Source organism: Ornithorhynchus anatinus, chromosome 3, assembly GCF_004115215.2.
Source record: "Ornithorhynchus anatinus isolate Pmale09 chromosome 3, mOrnAna1.pri.v4, whole genome shotgun sequence".
Taxonomy (NCBI): domain Eukaryota; kingdom Metazoa; phylum Chordata; class Mammalia; order Monotremata; family Ornithorhynchidae; genus Ornithorhynchus; species Ornithorhynchus anatinus.
Genome location: NC_041730.1, coordinates 87,962,408 through 87,983,812, shown reverse-complemented (window position 1 = coordinate 87,983,812; position 21,405 = coordinate 87,962,408). Strand labels below are relative to the sequence as shown.

The 21,405-nt window shown below is 48.7% G+C and overlaps 1 protein-coding gene across 2 annotated transcripts in view; it reads left to right on the top strand.

Moving 5' to 3' along the window:
- The window catches only part of TSPAN15 (tetraspanin 15), a 79,826-nt gene that overhangs the window by 55,036 nt on the left and 3,385 nt on the right, over positions 1-21,405 (top strand). For both annotated transcript variants that reach the window (XM_029059202.1, XM_029059201.1), the window contains 4 exons: positions 2,888-2,983; positions 8,598-8,714; positions 16,314-16,361; positions 21,051-21,167. In XM_029059202.1, coding sequence (XP_028915035.1) covers positions 2,888-2,983; positions 8,598-8,714; positions 16,314-16,361; positions 21,051-21,167 — 378 coding nt within the window. The remainder of the gene's footprint in view (positions 1-2,887; positions 2,984-8,597; positions 8,715-16,313; positions 16,362-21,050; positions 21,168-21,405) is intronic.

The following is a 21,405-nucleotide window of genomic DNA, read 5'->3' as shown; positions in this document are numbered from 1 at the left end:
GCTTCTCTCCCCACGTTCCCATCCACCCAGTTCAGCTGTGAAGCTCTTTGTTCCATTAGCCTTACTGCTTCCTTGGAAGGGCAGGGAACGCCACTTGAGCCGAGCTGAAAGGAACGATGGTGGGAGGGACCAGAAAGGGGAAAGAGTGAGTGAGATGACTAAATAGCCTTCTTTATCAAGAGTCGCTATCAAGTCTGATGAGGGTGGTCTCTGGTGGCACCCAGACACTGGACACCCCTTTGCCAACAGGAAGAAATGGAAACAAATTCTATTACGTGCGTTCCATGTTACACAGGTTTCCCTCTTCTCCCGCTCCTTTCTGCATCACCGTTGCTCTTGGATTGGCACCCTTTATTTACTCCTCATTCCGCTCCACAGCACTTATGCACATATGTTTTTTTAATGGTATTTGTTAAGCATTTACTGTTCATTCATTTGATCGTATTTATTGAGCGCTTACCGTACGCAGAGCAGTGTGCTATGCAGAACACTATGCTAAACGCTTGGGAGAGTAAAAAATAGCAATAAACAGACGCATTCTCTGCCCACAGCGAGCTTGCAGTCTAGATGGGGAGGCAAATATTAATAAGTTACAGATATGTTCATAAATGCTCTGAGGCTGGCGGGGGGGGAAGCAGCCCATCATTGGGCAGGGACTCTATCTGTTGCCGATTTGTACATTCCAAGCGCTTAGTAGAGTGCTCTGCACATAGTAAGTGCTCAATAAATACTATTGAATAAATACTATTGAATGAATAAAGGGAGCAAGTCAGGGTGATGCAAAAGGGAGTAGGAGAAGAGGAAAGGAGGGCTTAGTCAGGGAAGGCTTCTTGGAGGAGAGGGAAGACCTCTTACTATGTGCAGGGACTATTCTAAGCACTGAGGTAGATACAAGATAATCAGATTGGATGCATCCTGTGTCCCACATGGAGCTCACAGTCTTAATCCCCATTTTACAGATGAGGGAACTGAGACCCAGAGAAGTGAAGTGACTTACCCAAGGTCACACAGCAGACAAGTGGTGGAGTGGGGATTAGAACCTAGGTCCTTTGACTCCCAGGCCCACGTTCTATCCACTAGGCCATTCTGCTTCTGTGTATCTGCTCCGTGACTTCTCTGCTATCTGTAATTTATCTATATTAATGTCTGCCTCCCCCTTTAGACTTCGAGCTCGTTGTGGGCAGGGAACGTGTCTACCAACTCTGTTATATTGTACTCTCCTAAGAGCTTAGTACAGGTTTGTGCACACAATGAGCGTTCAATAAATAGGTTTTTTTGATTGTTTGAAATGTAACTTGATGGAATCAGATGGAACCTTTTTGCAGATAGACAGAAAGTTAAAATGTTTTGCCAGGGCAACTGTCTGGATTGGGATAGATACAAAATAATCCCCTCTAGACCGTAAGGTCATTGTGGGCAGGGAACATGTCTGTTAATTATAATGTAGTCTCCCAAACGCTTAGTTCAGTGCTCTGGACTCAGTAAGCTCTCGATAAATACGATTGAATGAATGAATGAATGATGGGAGATTCCATCATCATTTCATGAAATTATTTGCCTTACTACATACTAGACGGTGAAGTCCTTCAGGGCAGGAATCATATCTACCACTCTATTGTATTGTACTCCCCCAATCGCTTATTACAGTGCTCTGCACATAGTAAGTGCTGTGTCACCCTGACTGGCTCCCTTTATTCATCCCCCGTCCCAGCCCTACCACACCTATGTACTTAGCTGTCATTTATTTCAATATTAATGTCTGTCTCCCACTCTAGACTGTGAGCTCGTTGTGGGCCGGGAACGTGTCTGTTTATTTTTACATTGTTCTCTCCCAAGCGCTCAGTACAGTGGTGTGCACACAGTACGCGCTCAATAAATACGATTAAATGAATGAATAATCAGGTTGGATACAGTCCTTGTCCCACAAGTGGCTCACAGTGTGTATGTCCTCCTTGGTCCAGAGTCACTGCTCCCAGTCCCCTGTAAACCTGTCATACCGGACGGAAAAGCGGACCATCGGAGGGCTCGGCACAATGCTCTGCACCCGGAAAGGTTTCAGTACCATTGGTCGATTGTTAAGGAATCGGATGAATGGTCACCCAATTTGAGGCTGGGTTAGCTGGCCTTGTTGAAACAGACTTCCCGTTTAATCCCGATCTTAACAAAATGACAAAGCGTATTTACTTGCAAAGTTGTTTCCCTTTTGGGCATAATTTCTGTAACATTAAAACGGGTGTGGCTATTATGCGACTCTTGTAAGAATTAAGACTAGCAGGAAGGGAAAGAGGAGAAAAAAGAAGGAGGGAGGAAGAAAAGGAAAATAAGGGCATTGTCAAGACTGCAAGTGTCCTATTGCACTCTCCCAAGTGCGGCATATAATAGGCATTCGAGGAATTAACCCCAATCCTGCTGGGTTGTCAGGTTTTTTATGCACCTGTTCCTCTTTCCCAGGTCCAGGCTGTCATTGTTTACGATTATGTGGTACCAAAAAAAAAAAGAAAAGTATTTTTCTTCATCCCCTTTATTCATCCCCCCTCCCAACCCCACTGGACTTATGTACATAGCTGTCATTTATTAATATTAATATCTGTCTCCCACTCTAGACTGTGAGCTTGTTGTGGGCAAGGAATGTGTCTGTTTATTTTTACATTGTTTTCTCCCAAGTGCTCAAAAATTGGGATGGCACAATTATGCAGTGAAGGGAGTTAATGCGACCAATATGGGAGAACACCTACATTTCTGGGTATTTTCCTGCCCCAAATATCACCCTTCATGGCATAACACCATTTAAGGAGAAGGGTTGGGAAAGCAACCTGCGTTGGACATCTCTCTTGAGCCACTCTATTTTTATCTACATCATCACCTTTGTCTTTTTTTTTTTTTTTAGACAATTGACTTTTTAAATGACAACATTCGAAGAGGAATAAAGAATTACTACGATGACCTGGATTTCAAGAACATAATGGATTTCTTCCAAGAGCAGGTGGGTGGTCTGTTTTTAGGGAAAGCAGCGTGGTGTAGTGGATAGAGGACGGGCCTGGGAGTCCAAGGTCATGGGTTCTAATACCTGCTCCTCCCCTCATCTGCTGTCCACTGGAGTAAGTCACTTCACTTCTCAGATACCTCATCTGTAAAATGGGGATTGAGACTGTGAGCCCCAAAAGGAACAGGGACTCTGTCCAACCCAATTTGCCGGTCTCCACCCCCACGCTTAGTACGGTGTCTGGCACATAGTAAGCGCTTAACAAATACCACAGTTGTTGTTATTTCAGAAATTTCCTTTGTTCTTTTCCATGACCTGAGTTGCCAGTTGAATTTGACCACTTCTGTGCTGAATTCTAAGCCCCTATAGGGGAGGGGCTGTGTGAAACTTATACTCAACCCTCAGCTCCAAGCCCTGAATCAGTTGATGCTGAATAAGTGTAGTTTGAGGTACAGTAATGGCACTTTGGTTCTCCATTCCAAATAATAACAAAGCATGGGATTTAATATCTGTATACCTCTGTAAGCTCATTGTGGCCAGGGAATATGTCTACCAACTGTTACAGTCTCCCAAGCGCTTAGAACAATGCTCTGCACACTGTAAGCGCTCAGTAAATACGACTGATTGTACTAAGCCCCTGGGAGAATACAGTACAATACTGAAATCTATTCGTTCAATAGTATTTATTGAGCGCTTACTATGTGCAGAGCACTGTACTAGGTGCTTGGAATGTACAATTCGGCAACAGATAGAGACAATCCCTGCCCATTGACAGGCTCACAGTCTAATCGGGGGAGACATAAGGACAAAAAACAAGACGGCTTAATCACGATAAATAGAATCAAGGGGATGTACACCTCATTAACAAAATAAATAGGGTAATAAAAATATATACAAATGAGCACAGTGCTGAGGGGAGGGGAAGGGAGGGAGGAGGAGCAGAGGGAAAGGGGGAAAGGGGACTTAGCTGAGGAGAGGTGAAGGGGGAGCAGAGAGGGAGCAGAGGGAAAAGGGGAAGCTCAGTCTGGGAAGGCCTCTTGGAGGAGGTCTATTAGAGTTGGTAGACATGATCCTTGCCCACAAGGAGCTCGGAGTCATGACCATGTCATGACCTGATTTAGACGATGTCTCTAATTTCTTGCCAGAGAGGCAGCCTGCCTTTCCGAATTTCTTTCATTCATTCATTCAATCGTATTTATTGAGCGCTTACTATGTGCACAGCAGTGTACGAAGCTCTTGGCAAAGTACAACAGAACAATAAACAGACACATTCCCTACCCAAAACGAGCTTACAGTCTAGAGGCAGGGAGACAGACATCAATACAAATAAATAAACCACAGATATGTACATAAGTGCCGCGGGACTGGGAGCGGGAAAGAGCAAAGGGAGCATGTCAAGGTGAAGCAGGAGGAAGTGGGAGAAGAGGAAAGCAGGGCCTCACTCTGGGAAGGTCTCTTGGAAGAGATGAGCCTTCAGTAACATCTTCAAAACAGAGCTCCTTATCTTCCCACTTAAACTCTGTCCTCTCCCGGACTTTCCCGTCACTGTTGACGGCACCACCATCCCTCCCGTCTCACAAGCCCATAACCTTGGCGTTATCCTTGACTCCGCTCTCTCATTCGACCCACATCCAGTCTGTCACCAAATCCTGTCGGTCTCATCGCTAAAATCCGCCCTTTCCTCTCCATTCAGACTGCTACCATGTTAATACAGTCACTCATCCTCTCCTGCCTAGATTACTGCATCGGTCTCCTTGCTGACCTCTCAATCTCCTGCCTCTCCCCACTCCAGTCCATACTTCACTCCACTGCCCAGATCATCTTTCTACAGTTCAGGAGATGTCTTCCCCCCGCCACCCCTAGCAAATATCTCCAGTGGTTGCCTATCCACCTCTGTGTCAAGCAAAAACTCCTCCCCATTGTCTTTAAAGCAGTCCATCATCTTGCCCCCTCTACAACCCAGCCCGCTCACTTCACTCCTCTGATGCTAACCTTCTCACTTTGCCTCGATCTTACCTATCTGGCCGCCGACCCCGGCCCACATCCTACCTCTGGCCTGGAATGCCCTCCCTCCTCAAATGCGTCAGTTACTCTCTCCCACTTCGAAGCCTTACTGAAGGCACGTCTCCTCCAAGAGGCCTTCCCAGACTAAGTCCCACTTTTCCTCATCTCTCACTCCCTTCTGCTTCGTTCTGACTTACTCCCTTTGCTCTTCCCCCACCCTGCCCCTCAGCACTTATGTATATATCTGTAATTTCATTTATTTATATTGATGTGTCTCCCCCCCCCCCCGCCCCCACCCCCGAGACTGTGAGCTCATCGTGGGGAGGGATTCTTTCTTTTTATTGTTGTATTTTGTACTTTCCCAAGTGCTTAGTACAGTGCTCTGCACACAGTAAGCACTCAATAAATATGATTGAATGAATGAATAAGGCTTTGAAGGAAGGGAGAGTAATTGCCTGTCGGATTTGAGGAGGGAGGGCGTTCCAGGCCAGAGGCAGGATGTGGGCAAAAGGTCGGTGGTGAGATAGATGAGGCTGAGGGCCAGTGAGAAGGTTAGCACTAGAAAAGTGAAGTGTGTGTGCCGGGTTGGAGATGGAGAGTAGCGAGGTGAGGTAGGAAGTGACAAGGTGATGGAGTGCTTTAAAACCAATGGTGAGGGGTTTTTATTTGATATAGTCACTTAACTTCTCTGTGCCTCAGTTGCCTCATCTGTAAAATGGAGATTAAGACTGTGAGCCTCATGTGGGACAACCTAATTACCCTGTATCTACCCCAGCACTTAGAACAGTGTTCTGCACATAGTAAGCGCTTAACAAATACCAACATTATTATTATTATTATTATATAGTGGTGGATAGGCGACAACTGGAGTTTTTTGAGGAGCGGGTGACTTGTCCTAAAAGTTTTGTAGAAAAATGATCTGGGCAGCAGAGTGAAGTATGGACTGGAGTGGGGAGAAAAAGGAGGCTGGGAGGTCAGCAAGGAGGCTGATGCGGCAATCCAGGCAGGATAGGATGAGTGACTGTTTAATGGGTTAGCAGTTTGGATGGAGTGGAAAGTGCAGAATTTAGCTATGTTATGAAGGGCGGATCGACAGGATTTAGCGATGGATTGAATATGTGGGTTGAATGACAGAGAGGAGTCAAGGTTAACTCCAAGGTTATGTGTGAGAGAGGAAGGATGGTGGTGCGGTCAACAGTGATGGGTAAGTCAAGGGGAGGACAGGCTTTGGGTGGGAAGATAAGGAGTTCTGTTTTGGTCATGTTAAATTTGAGGTGTTGGGAGAACATCCAAGTAGAAATGTCTTGAAGGCAGAAGGAAATGGGAGACCGGAGGGAGAGAGATCAGGGATGGAGATGTAGATTTGGGGATCATCCACATGGAGGTGGTAGTTGAAACTGTGGGAGCTAATGAGTTCTCCAAGGGAATGAGTGTAGATGGAGAACCGAAGGGGGCCCAGAACTGAACCCTGAGCGACCTCCATAGTTAGGGAGTGGGAGGCAGAGGAGGAGCCCACGAAGGCGACTGAGAATGAACAGCCAGAGAGATGAGGAAATAAGGGGAGAATTTGAATTCAAAATCGATCTTAGGGTTGGGGATTAAAGTTATGGAAACTCACCTGAGCTTTCCTTTATTTGTTGACTTCTACTGTCCACATTGACTGCGGGGAGAATAATAATAATAATAATGTTGGTATTTGTTAAGCGCTTACTAGGTGCCGAGCACTGTTCTAAGCGCTGGGGGAGATACAGGGTAATCAGGTTGTCCCACGTGGGGCTCACACACTTTTAATCCCCATTTTCCAGATGAGGGAACTGAGGCACATTCTCTGTCACTTTTCGTGAAGTGACAGGCCCACAGTCACACAGCTGACAAGTGGCAGAGCCGGGAGTGGAACTCATGACCTCTGACTGGTCCCTCTTGAATGACCCAGCCAATTCCTCAAGGAAAGATTTTGTTCCAGTACCACAGCCAGAAGGCTGACCTGGGGCAGGAGAGGGAGTGGTAAGGCTTGGGGAGCTGCTGTTTGACCAGGGAGCAGTTATCTCTAGAGAACATCAAGTCCACAAACAATCGCCTTGGCTAGTTCAGGGAGGGTTTTAGAAGGGGTCAGGTATGCAGTAAAAAGCGCTGGGAAAGTCCTTGCCTAATTTGCTGCTGTCTTACCAGCCAGAAAAGCTCCCCGAGGTTGTCGGGAATGAGGCAGGGGCGAAGGGCGTGTTGGGAGGAATCAAGGAGGACTTATTTTTCGGTGAAAGTGGCTTTCAGTTTGAGCAGCGAGCCCCTACCTTCAGTCAGTCATTCAATCGTATTTATTAATAATAATAATGTTGGTATTTGTTAAGCGCTTCCTATCTGCAGAGCGCTGTTCTAAGCGCTGGAGTAGATACAGGGTGACCAGATTGTCCCACGTGGGGCTCACAGTTCTAATCCCCATTTTACAGATGAGGGAACTGAGGCTCAGAGAAGTGAAGTGACTTGCCCACAGTCACACAGCTGACAAGCGGCGGAGCCGGGATTCGAACCCCTGACCTCTGACTTCCAAGCCCGGGCTCTTTCCACTGAGCCACGCTGCTTTAAGTGCTTACTGTGTGCGGAGTGCTGTATTACGCGTTTGGGAGAGTACAGTATCACAATGTAACGGACACATTCCCTGCCTTCAAGGAACTTACAGGCTAGAGGGGAAGGCAGGTGTTAAGATAAATAAATGAAAATCCAACTCAAGTTTCCCAGGGGGGCAGCTTGGCCCTGTGGAGAGGGCTAGGCCACACCTTGTCAGCGGGCTTGGACTTGGGCCAGGCTCTCTGAATGGAGCAGGCGTGTCCACCAACGTGCCGACGTGCCGACTTCCAAATCCCAAGGCTCTGATGTCATGCTTCATAGTGGGCGAAAGGGTCAAACTCTCTCCCCCCTCTAGCCTCTCCCACCCCCGCTTGGCTCTCTCGGCTTGGCTCCCGAGGCCGAGGAGGTTACTCTAGCCTCCCTGCGGGATGGCTCCCAAAATGGCCTCTCCCTGGCTCGGTTGTCATGCCGTGGTCCGAGGAGCCGTGTTTCCTCCAAACCTCTCGGCTCTAATCCCTCGTCCTGGGGGTTTTCTCAAAGCTGAAGGAGGCTTTTTTTTATTTATTAGCTGAGCCAATTGAGACTCGGAGGTCTCGGAACGGGTGGTACCCAGGGTACGAGTTCCTTCCATCTGCTTGCAAGTGGCGATGACTGCATCCCCTGGCTCATGCTGTGGTCACTCATAGGTGCGTTTGGGGTTTCTTCTGCCTGGAAAAATTGGAGCACTTTCCTGGGGAATATCACATCCCCCCGTGCCCCTCCCACCCCGAGTGAGATGTCCTTGTCTGCGTTTGTTGCTTCTGGTACCAGGTGTCTGACAGGCTTGGGGGTTCTCTCACCCAGAGGGGAAAAGAAGTGATTCATCTCCATGGAGAATAGTGCCATATAGAGTGGCCACCCATTTTCTAGATGGGAAAACTGAGGTCCACTTGGAGGCAGTAGCAAATCCCGGCCTAGACCTCAGGTCTTCAGTTTCCCAAAGCAGTTTGTTTTTCCCATACCATCTGAAATGTTTAATTCTCTCTCTCTCTTTTTGATCTTTTTCCAGTTCAAATGCTGTGGAGGGGAAGACTACAAAGATTGGGGCAAAAATCAGTACCACGATTGCCAGAGCCCCGGACCTTTAGCTTGTGGAGTGCCTTACACCTGCTGCATAAGAAATAAGGTAATAATAGCTGTGGTATTTGCTTAGCACTTGCTACCTGCCAGCCACTGTACTAAGCGCTTTGGTCGATATAAAATAACCAAGTTGGATACAGTCCCTGTCCTGTCTGGGGCTCACAATCTATGTAGGAGGGAGAACAAATATTGCATTCTCATTTTACACTTGAGGAAATTCAAGCACAGATAAGTGAAGTGACTTGCCCAAGATCATCTAGCAGGCAGGTGGTGGAGCTGGGATGAGAAGCAGCGTGGCCTAGTGGATAGGGCACAGGCCTGTGAGTCAGAAGGACCTGGATTCTAATCCCAACTCTGCCTCTTGTCTGCTGTGTGACCTTGAGCAAGTCACTTCACTTATCTGTGCCTCTGTTACCTCATCTGTAAAGTGGGGATTAAGACTGTGAGCCCCATGTGGGACAAAGATTGTCAACCCGATTACCTTGTATTTTCCCCAGTGCCGAGAACAGTGCTCGACACATAGTTAGAACTTTACAAGTACTATTATTGTTATTATAATTATTACCAACACCACCCCCCCAGGTCCTCAAGACTCCCGGGTCCTTGCTCTTCCCCGTAGGGCAAAATCCGGGTGCAACCCCTGCCTGATTTTTTAAGCCATAATTTAGCCTCCTCAGGTGGTTTCACCTCTTAACTGATCAGTCGCTGCACAGATAGGTGAGGTGAGATACACTGTTCACATATTCGGTGGGGAGGGAGGCTCGGAATCTGCTGCAGATCTAGCAGAATGGAAGACCGGGATCAGACTGGGCCCACTTAGAACCATTTTGCGACCCTAGCGTGAACAGTGCTACTTCTCGGGAAGCAGCGGAGAGGAGCTGCCATCCGCTTTCGAGCCGACCTCACTGCCCTCCTCTGTCACCCAACGAGGCTGAGAGTTCTGACTAGAAAACAGTCCTCGGGGAGGGGCTGGATTTCCCAACTGGAGAGAATCGACGGTGGGAAAGGAGAGGAGCCCCTTGCGGGAACCCCAGGAGAGAAGCAGCGTGGCCTAGTGGATAGAGTATGGGCCTGGGAGGCTTCTTCTTTATGGTATTTAAGCACTTACTATGTGTCAAACACTGCTCAAGCACTGGGTTGTGTACATGTTAATTAGATCAGATACAGTCCCTGTCCCTCATGGGGCAAATAGGGGGAGAACAGGTCACAGTTGAGGAAACTGGCCCAGAGAAGTTAAGTGACTTGCCCAAGGTCACACAGGAAGCAAGTGGCAAAGCAGGGATTAGATTCCAAGTCCTCTGACTCCCAGGCTTGTGCCCCATCCCGTCACTGACTTTAAGAGAGTCAAGTGACTTAACTTCTCTGTGCCTCAGTGACCTCATCTGTAAAATGGGGATTAACTGTGAGCCTCATGTGGGACAACCTGATTACCCTGTATCTACCCCCGCGCTTAGAACAGTGTTCTGCACATCGTAAGCGCTTAACAAGTACCAACATTATTATTTTTAACTCAAGCACATTCATCTGAGGGCAGTGACCACCCTCAAATCTCAGGCCCCAGTTCAAGCTTTTCATCCCAGGACCCAGGGAATGTTTGGTGACTAGCTTTAAATAATAATAACAATAACGATAGGAATTGAGGTTATTTACTATGTGTCACACTGTACTAAGTAGCGGGATAGATAAAAGGCAATCAAGTCCTGTACAGGGCTCACAGGCTAAGTCAGAGAGAGGAGGATTTAATCCCCATTTTGAAGATGAGAGAACTGAGACACCGAGAAGTGGTATTTGCTACAGAGAAGTGGTATTTGTTAAGCGCTTGCTATGTGCCGGGCACTGTACTAAGCACTGGAGTGGAAACACACAAATCGGGTTGGATTCAGTCCCTGTCCCACATTGGCCTCACAGTCTTAATCCCCATTTTACATACGAGGTAAGTAAGGCATAGAGAAGTCAAGTGACTTGCCCAAGGTCACACAGCAGGTAAGTGGTGGAGCCAGGATTAGAACCCAGATCCTCTGACACCTAAGCCCGGGTTCTTTCCGCTAGTCCATGCTACTTCTTGCTGCGGATTGTTCTGCAGAGGCCTGAGTTGTGCCATAGGCTATAGAATCCGACACTGACTGTTGAAGACACACCCTGGAAAGCACCGGGTGATGGCTTGGACATTGTTGTACACAACTGCAGGGCGGGAGACTTACCTGCCACCCTCAGATCTGGCCGGGGGTCTGTCTGACGAGGGATCGATGGCGAGATAGATGAGATCGAGGTACAGTGAGTAGGTTGGCTTTAGCAAGCTTGTTATGTGCAAAATATGGTACTATGTGCTTGGGAAAATACAATAAGATCAATAACGTAATTTCTGTATGGAAAAACACATGTAACCAAACAGTAGCCATGGAGTCAGAGTTGTCATGGAGTAAGAGACTAGCGAGGTGAGGTAGAAGAGGGCAAGGTGATTGATTGCTTTAAAGTCGATGGCGAGGAGTTTCTCTTGGATACGGGGGTGGGCTGTGAATGGGACACTGTGGCTTCACTTCCACGGGGCTTCTAGGGAAGATAGCTGGCAAATGGGAGAATGGTGGGCTCCTCCTTTATGAGATTCTGCTTTATCTCTGGCTCTAAGTTGCAAACTGGTGTTTGCTTTGCCTGTGTCAACAGATATTGCCACTTGCTGTAAGGTGATGAAACTGAAGCAATTTCCTCTGGGCAAGGACAGAGGCAGGGGTGGGGTCCCCCCCCCCCCCGGCTTTATAATACTTTTTCAGATGTGCCACTATTTCATACCTGCAAACATGATTACTCTGGAGAAAAGCCAAGATTGAGGCCTTAGGGTTTTTATGATGCATGTTGCCTAAATTCTCGGTTGAGGAAGGCCCCTTTTCTGTATGAAAGGACGGGGTCAGGAAAGACTTTGAGGTCAATCTCAGGAGTGGGGTTCTGGGCCATATTATGGTGTTCAAGTGCTTACTATGTGTCAAATATAATTTTAAGCACTGGATTAGACGCAAGTTAATCAGGTCGGACGGAGTCCCCGTCCCACGTGGGGTTCTCAGCCTAAGTAGGAGGGAGAACAGATGTTGAATCTGAAGGACGGAGAAGCTGCCCTAGGTCCCACAGCAAGTAAGTGGAAGAGGCAGTATTGGAACCCAGATCCTCTGATTTCCAGGCCTGTGTTTTTTCCACTGGGCCACGCTGCTTCCTGATATAAGAAAACCCAGAAGCAACAGGACCTAGAAGAAGCCCAGGGTTGGGAGTTGAGTTTGTGTCCTGGATCCGCTGCTTAAAATACTGTGTGATCTTAGCCAAAGCGTTTAGCCTCTCTCTGCTTCAATTTCTCTGACTGAAACTGAAGTTAAATCGTAGGTCAGAGATGCCATATGTGAACTCTGAGGCTTTCTGTGCAGCAGCGACACATTGCCTCCATCCAGCAGGCAGGGGAAATGCTCAAGATGCCTGGTTACTCTGGGCTGAACTTCCAGGGATGGGGTCTTGGGGACATCCTGGGGAGCGCCAACCGGGGGCCTGGTTTGGGGGACCTAGAGCGGCCCCTGCTTCCCCAGCCCATCTCTGAAAAGGGAACCAGGTCACTGGGCGCAGGCTTTTGAGAAGCAGCGTGGCCTAGTGGATAGAGCACGGGCCTGGGCATCAGAAGGACCTGCGTTCTAATCCCGACTCTGCCACTTGTCTGCTGTGTGTGACCTTGGACAAGTCCCTTCACTTCTCTGTGCCTTAGTTACCTTATCTGTAAAATGGGGAGTAAGACGATGTATCCTTGAGGGGACAGGGACTATCTAACCTTGTATCTATTCCAGTATTTAGTACACTGCCTGGCGTAGTAAGCGCTTAGCAAGTACTGCAATTATTTTGTTCCTGGGGATTGGCCATTGCCAGCTGCATGAATCCATTTGCTGCCATGACAACTCTGACTCCATGGCTACTGTCTGGTTACATGGGTTTTGCCATATAGAAATTATGTTACTGATCTTATTGTATTTTCCCAAAGACTTAGTACACTGTTCTGCACATAATCAGCGCTCAATCAATAAATACCACAGATTTGATTGAATGATTAAGGAGCTGAATCGCCCACTTACTTTCCGATCACTGAGCTCCATTACGTGAAAACCAAAGTGACTGTGGCTATTCTTGTCATGAAAGCATGAGAAGCAGTGTGGCCTGGTGGATAAAGCACAGGCCTGGAAATCAGGAAGATTTGGGCTCTAATCCCCGCTCCACCAAGTGTGTGACCTTGGACAAGTCACTTAACTTCTCTGTACCTCAGTAACCTCATCTGTAAAATAAGGATTAAGACTGAAAGCCCCATGTGGGACAGGGACTGGGTCCGACCTGATTAGCTTGCATCTACCCCTCCAGGGCTTAGAATAGTATCTGGCACATAATAAGTGGTTAACAAATACAATGAAAAAAATGCATTTCCAGCTCATCTGGGGCCAGACCTGTTGGGAACTATGTTTCCCTTCCCCTCCTCGACCTCAGGTCCCCTGAGAAGTTGAAGGGGAGGCTGGAGTGGAAGATTAGCAGAAAATTAGAGAAGAAGCTAGAACACGGGGCTAAGAGTCCAAAGGACCTGGATTCTAATCCCAGCACATATCTGCTGTGAGGCCTTGGGCAAATCACTTCACTTCTCTGGGCCTCAGTTACCTCACCTGTAAAATAGGGGATTAAGAGTGTGAGCCCCTTTGTAGGACAGGAACTCTGTCCAACCTGATGATCTTATATCTACCCCAGCACAGTGTTAGAACAGTGTTTGGCACATAGGAAGTGCTTAACAAGTACCATAATTATTATTAGTCAGGCCCAGAGAATTTCCCTCGGTTCTCACAGCTGCCCTATTCGCGGACGGGATGGAGAGGGTGACTGAGGCGGCACCATTTCTTCCCTTCTAGTGGGAGGGCCCGGGGCCGGTCGTACCCGGCGGTCGTGGCACAGGCCCTCTCTGACCCGCTGCTCTGGGACTTGGCCCCTCCAGAGGCAACAGCTGGGCCCAGGCGCCTTTTCCTTCGGCCGGCGCCAGAGTTGGCAAGGGGCCGGAGGATTCGGGCAGGGCCTGAGAGCCCCTCTCCTGCTCTGCCACGACGAGCTCCCTGCCCACTCGCCCTCTGGACACTGGTTGCAGGGAAATTGTGGTCACTGGAAGACCTGGGGGAATGCTGGGCTGGAGGAAGGGGATGGGCACCACGGATGGGAAAAGCAGAGCCGGGCTGGGCACCCGAGGACGTGCTCGTTGCTCGGTCCCCCCAGTTTGGGCCTTGGTGTACTACACTGGTATTTGTTATGGTATTTGTTAAGCACTTACTAGGCTCCAGGCACTGTCCTAAGCACTGGGGAAGATACACGATAATCAGGTCGGACACAGTCCCTGTCCACAAGGGGTTCCTGGTCTAAGGGCGAGGGAGAACAGGTGCTGAATCCCCTTTTTAAAAGCTGAGAAAACGACAGCACGGGAAGGTGAAGAGACTTGCCGCACGTTGCACAGCAGGCAAGTGGCAGAACTGCTGTTAGAACCCATGGCGTAGTGGATGGATCACGGGCCTGGGAGTCAGAAGGTCATGGGCTCTAATCCCAGCTCCACCACTTGTCTCCTTGGGTAGGTCACTTCACTTCTCTGTGCCTCAGTTACCTCACTTGTAAAACGGAGCTCGAGATTGTGCACCTCATGTGGGACAAAGACTGTGTCCAACCTGATAGAGTTGTACCTCCCCCTGCGTTTAATACAGTGTCTGGCATATAGTAAGCACTCAACAAATACCATAAGTATTAACCCATGTCGCCCAACTCCCAGGCCCATACTCTTTCCACTAGGCCATGCTACTTAGACAGTGCGCGCCAAGTCGGCCAGGGATTGGGTCCAACCCAGTTATCTTGTGTATTTACCCCAGTGCTTAGTTCAGTGCCTGGCACAGAATAAGCACTTAATAAGGACTTTAAAAAAGAAAAAAAAGAGAAGAGGCCACGGTAGGCCAGCAAGGGGCTGGAAGAGCGGGCCAGCCCTCAACAATGAGCTAGGATGGACCTGGGAGACGGAAGGACTTAGGTTCCAGTCCCGGCTCCGCCACCCGTCCGCTGTGTGACCTCGGGCAAGTCACTTAACTTCTCTGGGCCTCAGTCAACTCATCTGTAAAATGGGGATTGAGCCTGAGCCCCATGACTCCAAGTACAGTGCTTTGCACACAGTAAGTGATTAAAAAATTTCAACTGAATGAGTATCTATCCCAGCGTTCAGAACAGTGCATGGCACATAGTAAGTGCTCAACAAGTACCATCATAATAATAAAGGAGAATCCTAAGTTGGAGAACTGAAGAGAGGGAGAGATCAGGGGAGGCTCAGTAAGAGTCTCTGGGGTCCTGAGGGAAGGGATCGCTCCCCTTCCACAGAGAAAAATCATATCAATCAATCAATGGTATTTATTGAGCGCTCACTGGATGCAAAGCATCATACAAATTGTTTGGGAGAGTACAGTGCACAGAATTAGCAGACACATTCCCTGCCCTTAATGAGCTGGCAGTCTCCAGGAAGCCTTCCCTGACTAATCTCTCATCTCCCCATCTTCTTTCCCTTCCTCTTGTGTCACCTATGCACTTGAATCTATGTCCACGAAGGACTTAGGGGAATTACCCCCACCCACAGCACTTATGTACATATCGTTATAGTTTGTTGCCTCCCCTATCTGTAACTTATTTAATGCCCGTCTTCACCCCCCCAAACTGTAAGCCCCCTGAGGGCAGGGGTTATGTCTACTTTATCGTGCGTTCCCAAGTGCGTTCCCATAGTGAAAGTTTGATAAATACCTCTGATTGACTGTACGATCACCAACATCTGAGGAGACTTTCAGTATCCTGCTCTCTTCCCCTACGCGCCTTAGAATTTGTGAGCCTCCATCCCGGCCAGCTTTCTCATTTTTTCATTTACGCTTCCGCTTTTCCCCGGTCAACTCCGGAACGCAGGCACTCCGATGCCATCCGGCGTCTCAAGGCGTGTGGGTGGAAGCGAATCCTTTCCCAAAGCCCCTTTCTATCTGGAGAGAATTTCAGCATAACCAGTGGAACTAGTCCCCTGCCTTCACCGTCCTCTCCTAGTTCCGTAGCGTCGGCAGGTTTTAAAGAGAGGGGCTGTCTCGCCCTCCAGAATCGGAGAAATGGGAAGGCCTAGAATCGTTTAGAAATTATTATTTCCCCCAGTGGCTGGCACAATTCCAGCTTCACCTCCTGGAGCAAGCTCGACCAGCGCTCACTCCTCTGTGCTGGAAATCCCATCCATCAGTGGTATTTATTGAGCGCTTACTGTGGGCAGAGCACTGAACTAAGCGCTTGGGAGGGACTGCAATAATACAGAGATGGTAGATACGTTTCCTGCCCTCAAGGAGCTTACAGTCTAGAGCAGATTAGTGAAGGTGTCCGGCCTGCGGGCATCTGAAAGTCAACAGGATGCAATGAAAGGGTCAAGCTTTCCTCTTGGGGTTCCGGACCCCTGAGGACACGAGGTCTGTGGAAGCCCCACGTCGGTCCTCCGTCACAAACCGGCATCGTACAGATGCCTCCCACCCCTCCCCCCCAACCCAGAGAAATGAGTCTGTTCAGATGCCGTGTCCCGCCTGGTTCTGACTGTTCTTTTTCATTCCAGACCGATGTCATCAACACAATGTGTGGCTACCGGACCATTAACCAAGAGGTAATCCTTGAAAACAAAACAACCCCGAAACGGGTTGCATCTGACAACTTCCGTGTCTGTTTCCCTGGGGAGTCACGTGGACATCGGATGCTAAATCTGGGCAGGGAGGCCCAAGTCCAGCCCTGATTAGGGTCAGCCATCCCCCCAACTCTGACCTCATTTCCCCCTTCTCCTTCCTTTCCCTACTGCCACCTCTCAGCTTAGAACGGTGCTCGGCACATAGTAAGCGCTTAACAAATGCCAACGTTATTATTATTATTCTCCGTTGGCCCCTTCTCCTCTGCCCCATCTCCCCGCTCCCACTGGATAAATCCCACGTATGGTTTGTACATATCATGTGCTGCCTTTCCTGCCTCTTTCCTGCCATGGAGTGTATGATCACCAACATCCGGGGAGACTTTCTGTATCCTGTTGTCTTTGGAATTTGTGAGCCTCCATCCCAGCCGGATTTTTCATTTTTTAAATTTACACTTCCACTTTTCCCTTGCGAGCACCATAAGGCAAGCCCTCCGACGCCATCCACCGCCTCAAGGCGTGTGGAGGGAAGCGAATCCCTGCCCCCAACCCCTTTTTCTGCGGAGAGAATTTCAGCACATACAGTTGAAATAGGCTTCCGCCTTCGACCCACCACAATCTGATTTTCACCCTCTTGGCTCCGCCGAGACCACACTCTCCCAGGTCCCCGATGTCCTCCTCAGAACCAAGTAGAATAGGTTCTACTTTTTTTAATGGTATTTGTTAAGCACTTACCAAGTGCCAGCCACTGTATTAAGCGCTGGGACAGATACAAGATAATCAGGTCGGACACAGTCCCTTATCCCTCATAGAGCTCACAGTCTAAGTTGGAGGAAGGACGCATATTTAATCCCAATTTGTATTATTGTCTGTCTCCCCCTCTAGATTGTGAACTCATTGTGGGCGGGGAATATGTCTGTTACAGTGTTATATTGTACTTTCCCAAGCATTTAGAACAGTGCTGTGTACACAGTAAGCACTCAATAAACACAATTGACTGACTGACATTTTATTGATGAGGAAATGGAGGTACAGAGAAGTGCAGTGATTTTCCCAAGGTCACACAGCAGGCAAGAAGCAGCATGGCGTAGTGGATAGAGCATGGGTGTGGGAGTCAGAAGGTCACGAGTTCTCATCTTGGCTCTGCCACTTGTCTGCTGTGTGACCTAGGGGCAAGTCACTTCTCTGTGCCTCAGTTAGCTCATCTGTAAAATGGGGATCGAGACTGTCCAACCTGATTTGCTTGTATCCACTTCAGTGCTTACTACAGTGCCTGGCACATAGTAAGCACTTAACAAATACCACAGTTATTATTATTATTGTTGTTGTAAGCCCTCTAAGCCCTCATAAAATCTCAGGGGGCTCACCAGCTCGCATGGCTTAACTTACTGCTTAGAGAAACAGCGTGGCTCCGTGGAAAGAGCCCAGGCTTGGGAGTCAGAGGTCGTGGGTTCTAATCCTGGCTGCACCGCTTGACAGCTGTGTGACTTTGGGCAAGTCACTTCACTTCTCTGTGCCTCAGTTATCTCATCTGTAAAATGGGGATTAAAGCTGAGAGCCCCACGTGGGGCAACCTGATCACCTTGTATCCCCCTCAGCGCTTAGAACAGTGCTTTGCGTATAGTAAGCGCTTAACAAATACCAACATCGTTATTATTATTATTACTTTATTACTACCTCCATGGAGAAGACTCCCAAATCTATCTCCTCAGCTCCAGCCTCTCTCACCTCACATTTCCTTCTGCCGCCAAGATATCACCTGCTTGTCCAGCTGGCACCTTAAACTGAATGTGCCTAAAACTGAACTCTTCCCTCCTAAATCCATTCCTCTTCCTAACTTGCCCAATTTGACCATCAATCCATCAATCGCATTTATTGAGCGCTTACAGTGTGCGAAGGACTGTACTAAGCCCTTGGGAGAGTACCATAGAATAAAGTTGGTAGACATGGCGAAGCAACTTGGCTTAGTGGAAAGAGCCCGGACTTGGGAGTCAGACGTCGTGGGTTCTAATCCCGGCTCTGCTACTTATCAGCTGGGTGACTTTGGGCCAGTCACTTCACTTCTCTGGGCCTCAGCTACCTCATCTGTAAAATGGGGATGAAGACTGAGCCCCATGTGTATCTACCCCCGTGCTTAGAACAGTGCTTGGCCCATAGTAAGCGCTTAACAAATACCATCATTATTATGAGAAGCAGCAGGGCTCAGTGGAAAGAGCCCAGGCTTGGGAGTCAGAGGTCATGGGTTCGAATCCCAGCTCTGCCACTTGTCAGCTGTGTGACTGTGGGTAAGTCTCTTCACTTCTCTGTGCCTCAGTTACCTCATCAGTAAAATGGGGATTAAGACTGGGAGCCTCACGTGGGACAACCTGATGACCCTGTAGATACTACCCCAGCACTTAGTGCTCTGCACATAGTAAGCGCTTAACAAATACCAACATTATTATTATTATATGTTCCCTACCCACAGTGACCTTACAGTTTAAAGGAAACCACCATCTTTCCTGCCCATCCTTGATATCATCTTTGACACCTCACTGTCCTTCTCCTATCTTTTAACCCTCACTGTTAGTCTGTCAATTAATCAGCCATACTTATCGAACGCTTACTGTGTGCAGAGCACTGTACTGAGTGCTTGGGAGAGTATGATACGATACAGTTGGTAGACACGATCCCTGCCCACAAGGAGCTTACAGTCTAGAGGAGGGGAGAGACGTTAAAGTAAATTAGACGTTAAAGTAAATTACAGAGGTGGGAAATGGCAGAATGTAAGGAACTGGACATAGTGCTCTGCTCACAGTAGATACTTAGGTACTATTGATCAGCACTGATTTTTTCTTGCATAAAATAAAAGGATAGCCACTGGAATGTTTTGAGAAAGGAGCGATGGGAGAGGCTGGAGGCGGAAAGACCAGAAAAGAGGCCAGTGCGGTTATGCAGCTAGGAGGAGATGAGGATGGTGGTAGCAGGGAGAGGAAGGGGTGGATCTATCAAATATTATAGAGGAAATCCCAGCAAAAATTCGATTAAATGAGGCGGGCAAATGAAAGGTATCAAGGATGACATCGGGGTTGTGAGCTTGTGAGACAGGGAGATAGTGGTTTTGTCAACTCTGGTGGAAAAGCTAGGAAGAGTCAGTCTCGGCAGCTAATAATAAGAATAATAATAATGTTGGTATCTGTTAAGCGCTTACTATGTGCAGAGCACCGCTCTAAGCGCTGGGGGAGATACGGGGTCATCAGGTTGTCCCACGTGAGGCTCACGGTTAATCCCCATTTTCCAGATGAGGGAACTGAGGCCCAGAGAAGTGAAGCGACTCGCCCACAGTCCCACAGCTGACAAGTGGCAGAGCCGGGATTCGAACCCGTGACCTCTGACTCCCAAGCCCGGGCTCTTTCCACTGAGCCACGCTGCTAGGGAAGAAGGAAGGAGATCACAGCTGTGGATCACGTTCAACTGGGAATCGATTTCCCAAAACCTCAAATGACTGCCAACCGCAAATGACTATAAATTTGTCTGATCGGGACACTGAGGGTTGTGTCCGCAGTCCAACGTCAGAAACATTAAATATGATCCGTAATGATGATTAAAAAATAATAATAACATTTAAGTGCTTACTGTTCAAGTACAGTCAAGCGCTGTTCTGAGTGCTGCGGTAGATATAAATTAATCAGGTTGGACACGGTCCCTGTCCCACATGGGGCTCGCAAACAGTGTGTCTCAGTGGAAAGAGCCCGGGCTTGGGAGTCAGAGGTCATGGGTTCGAATCCAGACTCTGCCATTTGTCAGCTGTGTGACTGTGGGCAAATCACTTAACCTCTCTGCGCCTCAGTTCCCTCATCTGGAAAATGGGGATTTAACCGTGAGCCTCACGTGGGGCAACCTGATGACCCTGTATCTACCCCAGCACTTAGAACAGTGCTCTGCACATAGTGAGTGCTTAACAATTACCAACATCATTATAATTATTAACTAGAACGGGGAAACAAGTAGTGAATACCCCTTTTGCAGACGAGGTAACTGAGGTCCAGAGAAGTGAAGCGACTTGCTCAAGTCACACAGCAGGAGGGTGGCAGAGCCGGGATTAGAACCCAGGTGCTTGGACTCCCAGGCCCGTGCTCCATCCAGCACAGCCTACTGGCAAGAGCCAGGGCTTGGGATTCAGCGGTCATGGGTTCTAATCCCGGTTTCGCCACTTGTCAGCTGTGTGAGCTTGGGCAGGTCACTTCACTTCTCTGGGCCGCAGTTCCCTCCTCTGTAAAATGGGACTGTGAGCCCTACATGGGACAATCTGATTACCTTGTATTTACCCCAGCGCTTAGCACAGAGTAAGTGCTTAATTTTTGAGAAGCAGCATGGCTCAGTGAAAAGAGCACGGGCTTGGGAGTCGGAGGACGTGGATTCTAACCCCGCCTCCACCATTTGCCTGCTGTGTGACCTTGGGCAAGTCACTTCTCTGGGCCTCAGTTCCCTCATCTATAAAACGGGAATGGAGACCGTGAGCCCCACGTGGGACAACCCGATGACCCTGTATCTACCCCAGCGCTTAGAACAGTGCTGGGCCCATAGTAGGCGCTTAACGAATACCGTAATTATCATTATTACTATCCACTAGGCCACGCTGCTTCCCTTCAACAGCGAGGCTACGGTTCAAAGGGTCTCCCCTTCCTCTTGCAGCGCCTGAGCGTCCGAGACGTCATCTACATCCGAGGCTGCACCAACGCCGTCCTCATCTGGTTCACGGACAACTACACCATCATGGCCGGCGTGCTCCTCGGGATTCTGCTTCCTCAGGTGAGGGCCCCCCTTCCCTCGGCTCGAGGGGCTGCTTAGCTCGAGGCGGTGAGGGGGCCGAACCCCCCGTAAAGGGTTGGAATTGGGGGTGGGATGACGAGCCATCAAAAGGAAGCGGGTGGGAGACAAGGATATGTAATAATGGTGACCGTGGTATTTGTTAAGCGCTTCCTACGTACCGAGTGCTGCAGTAAGTGCTGAGGTAGATACATTCATTCATTCGGTAGTATTTATTGAG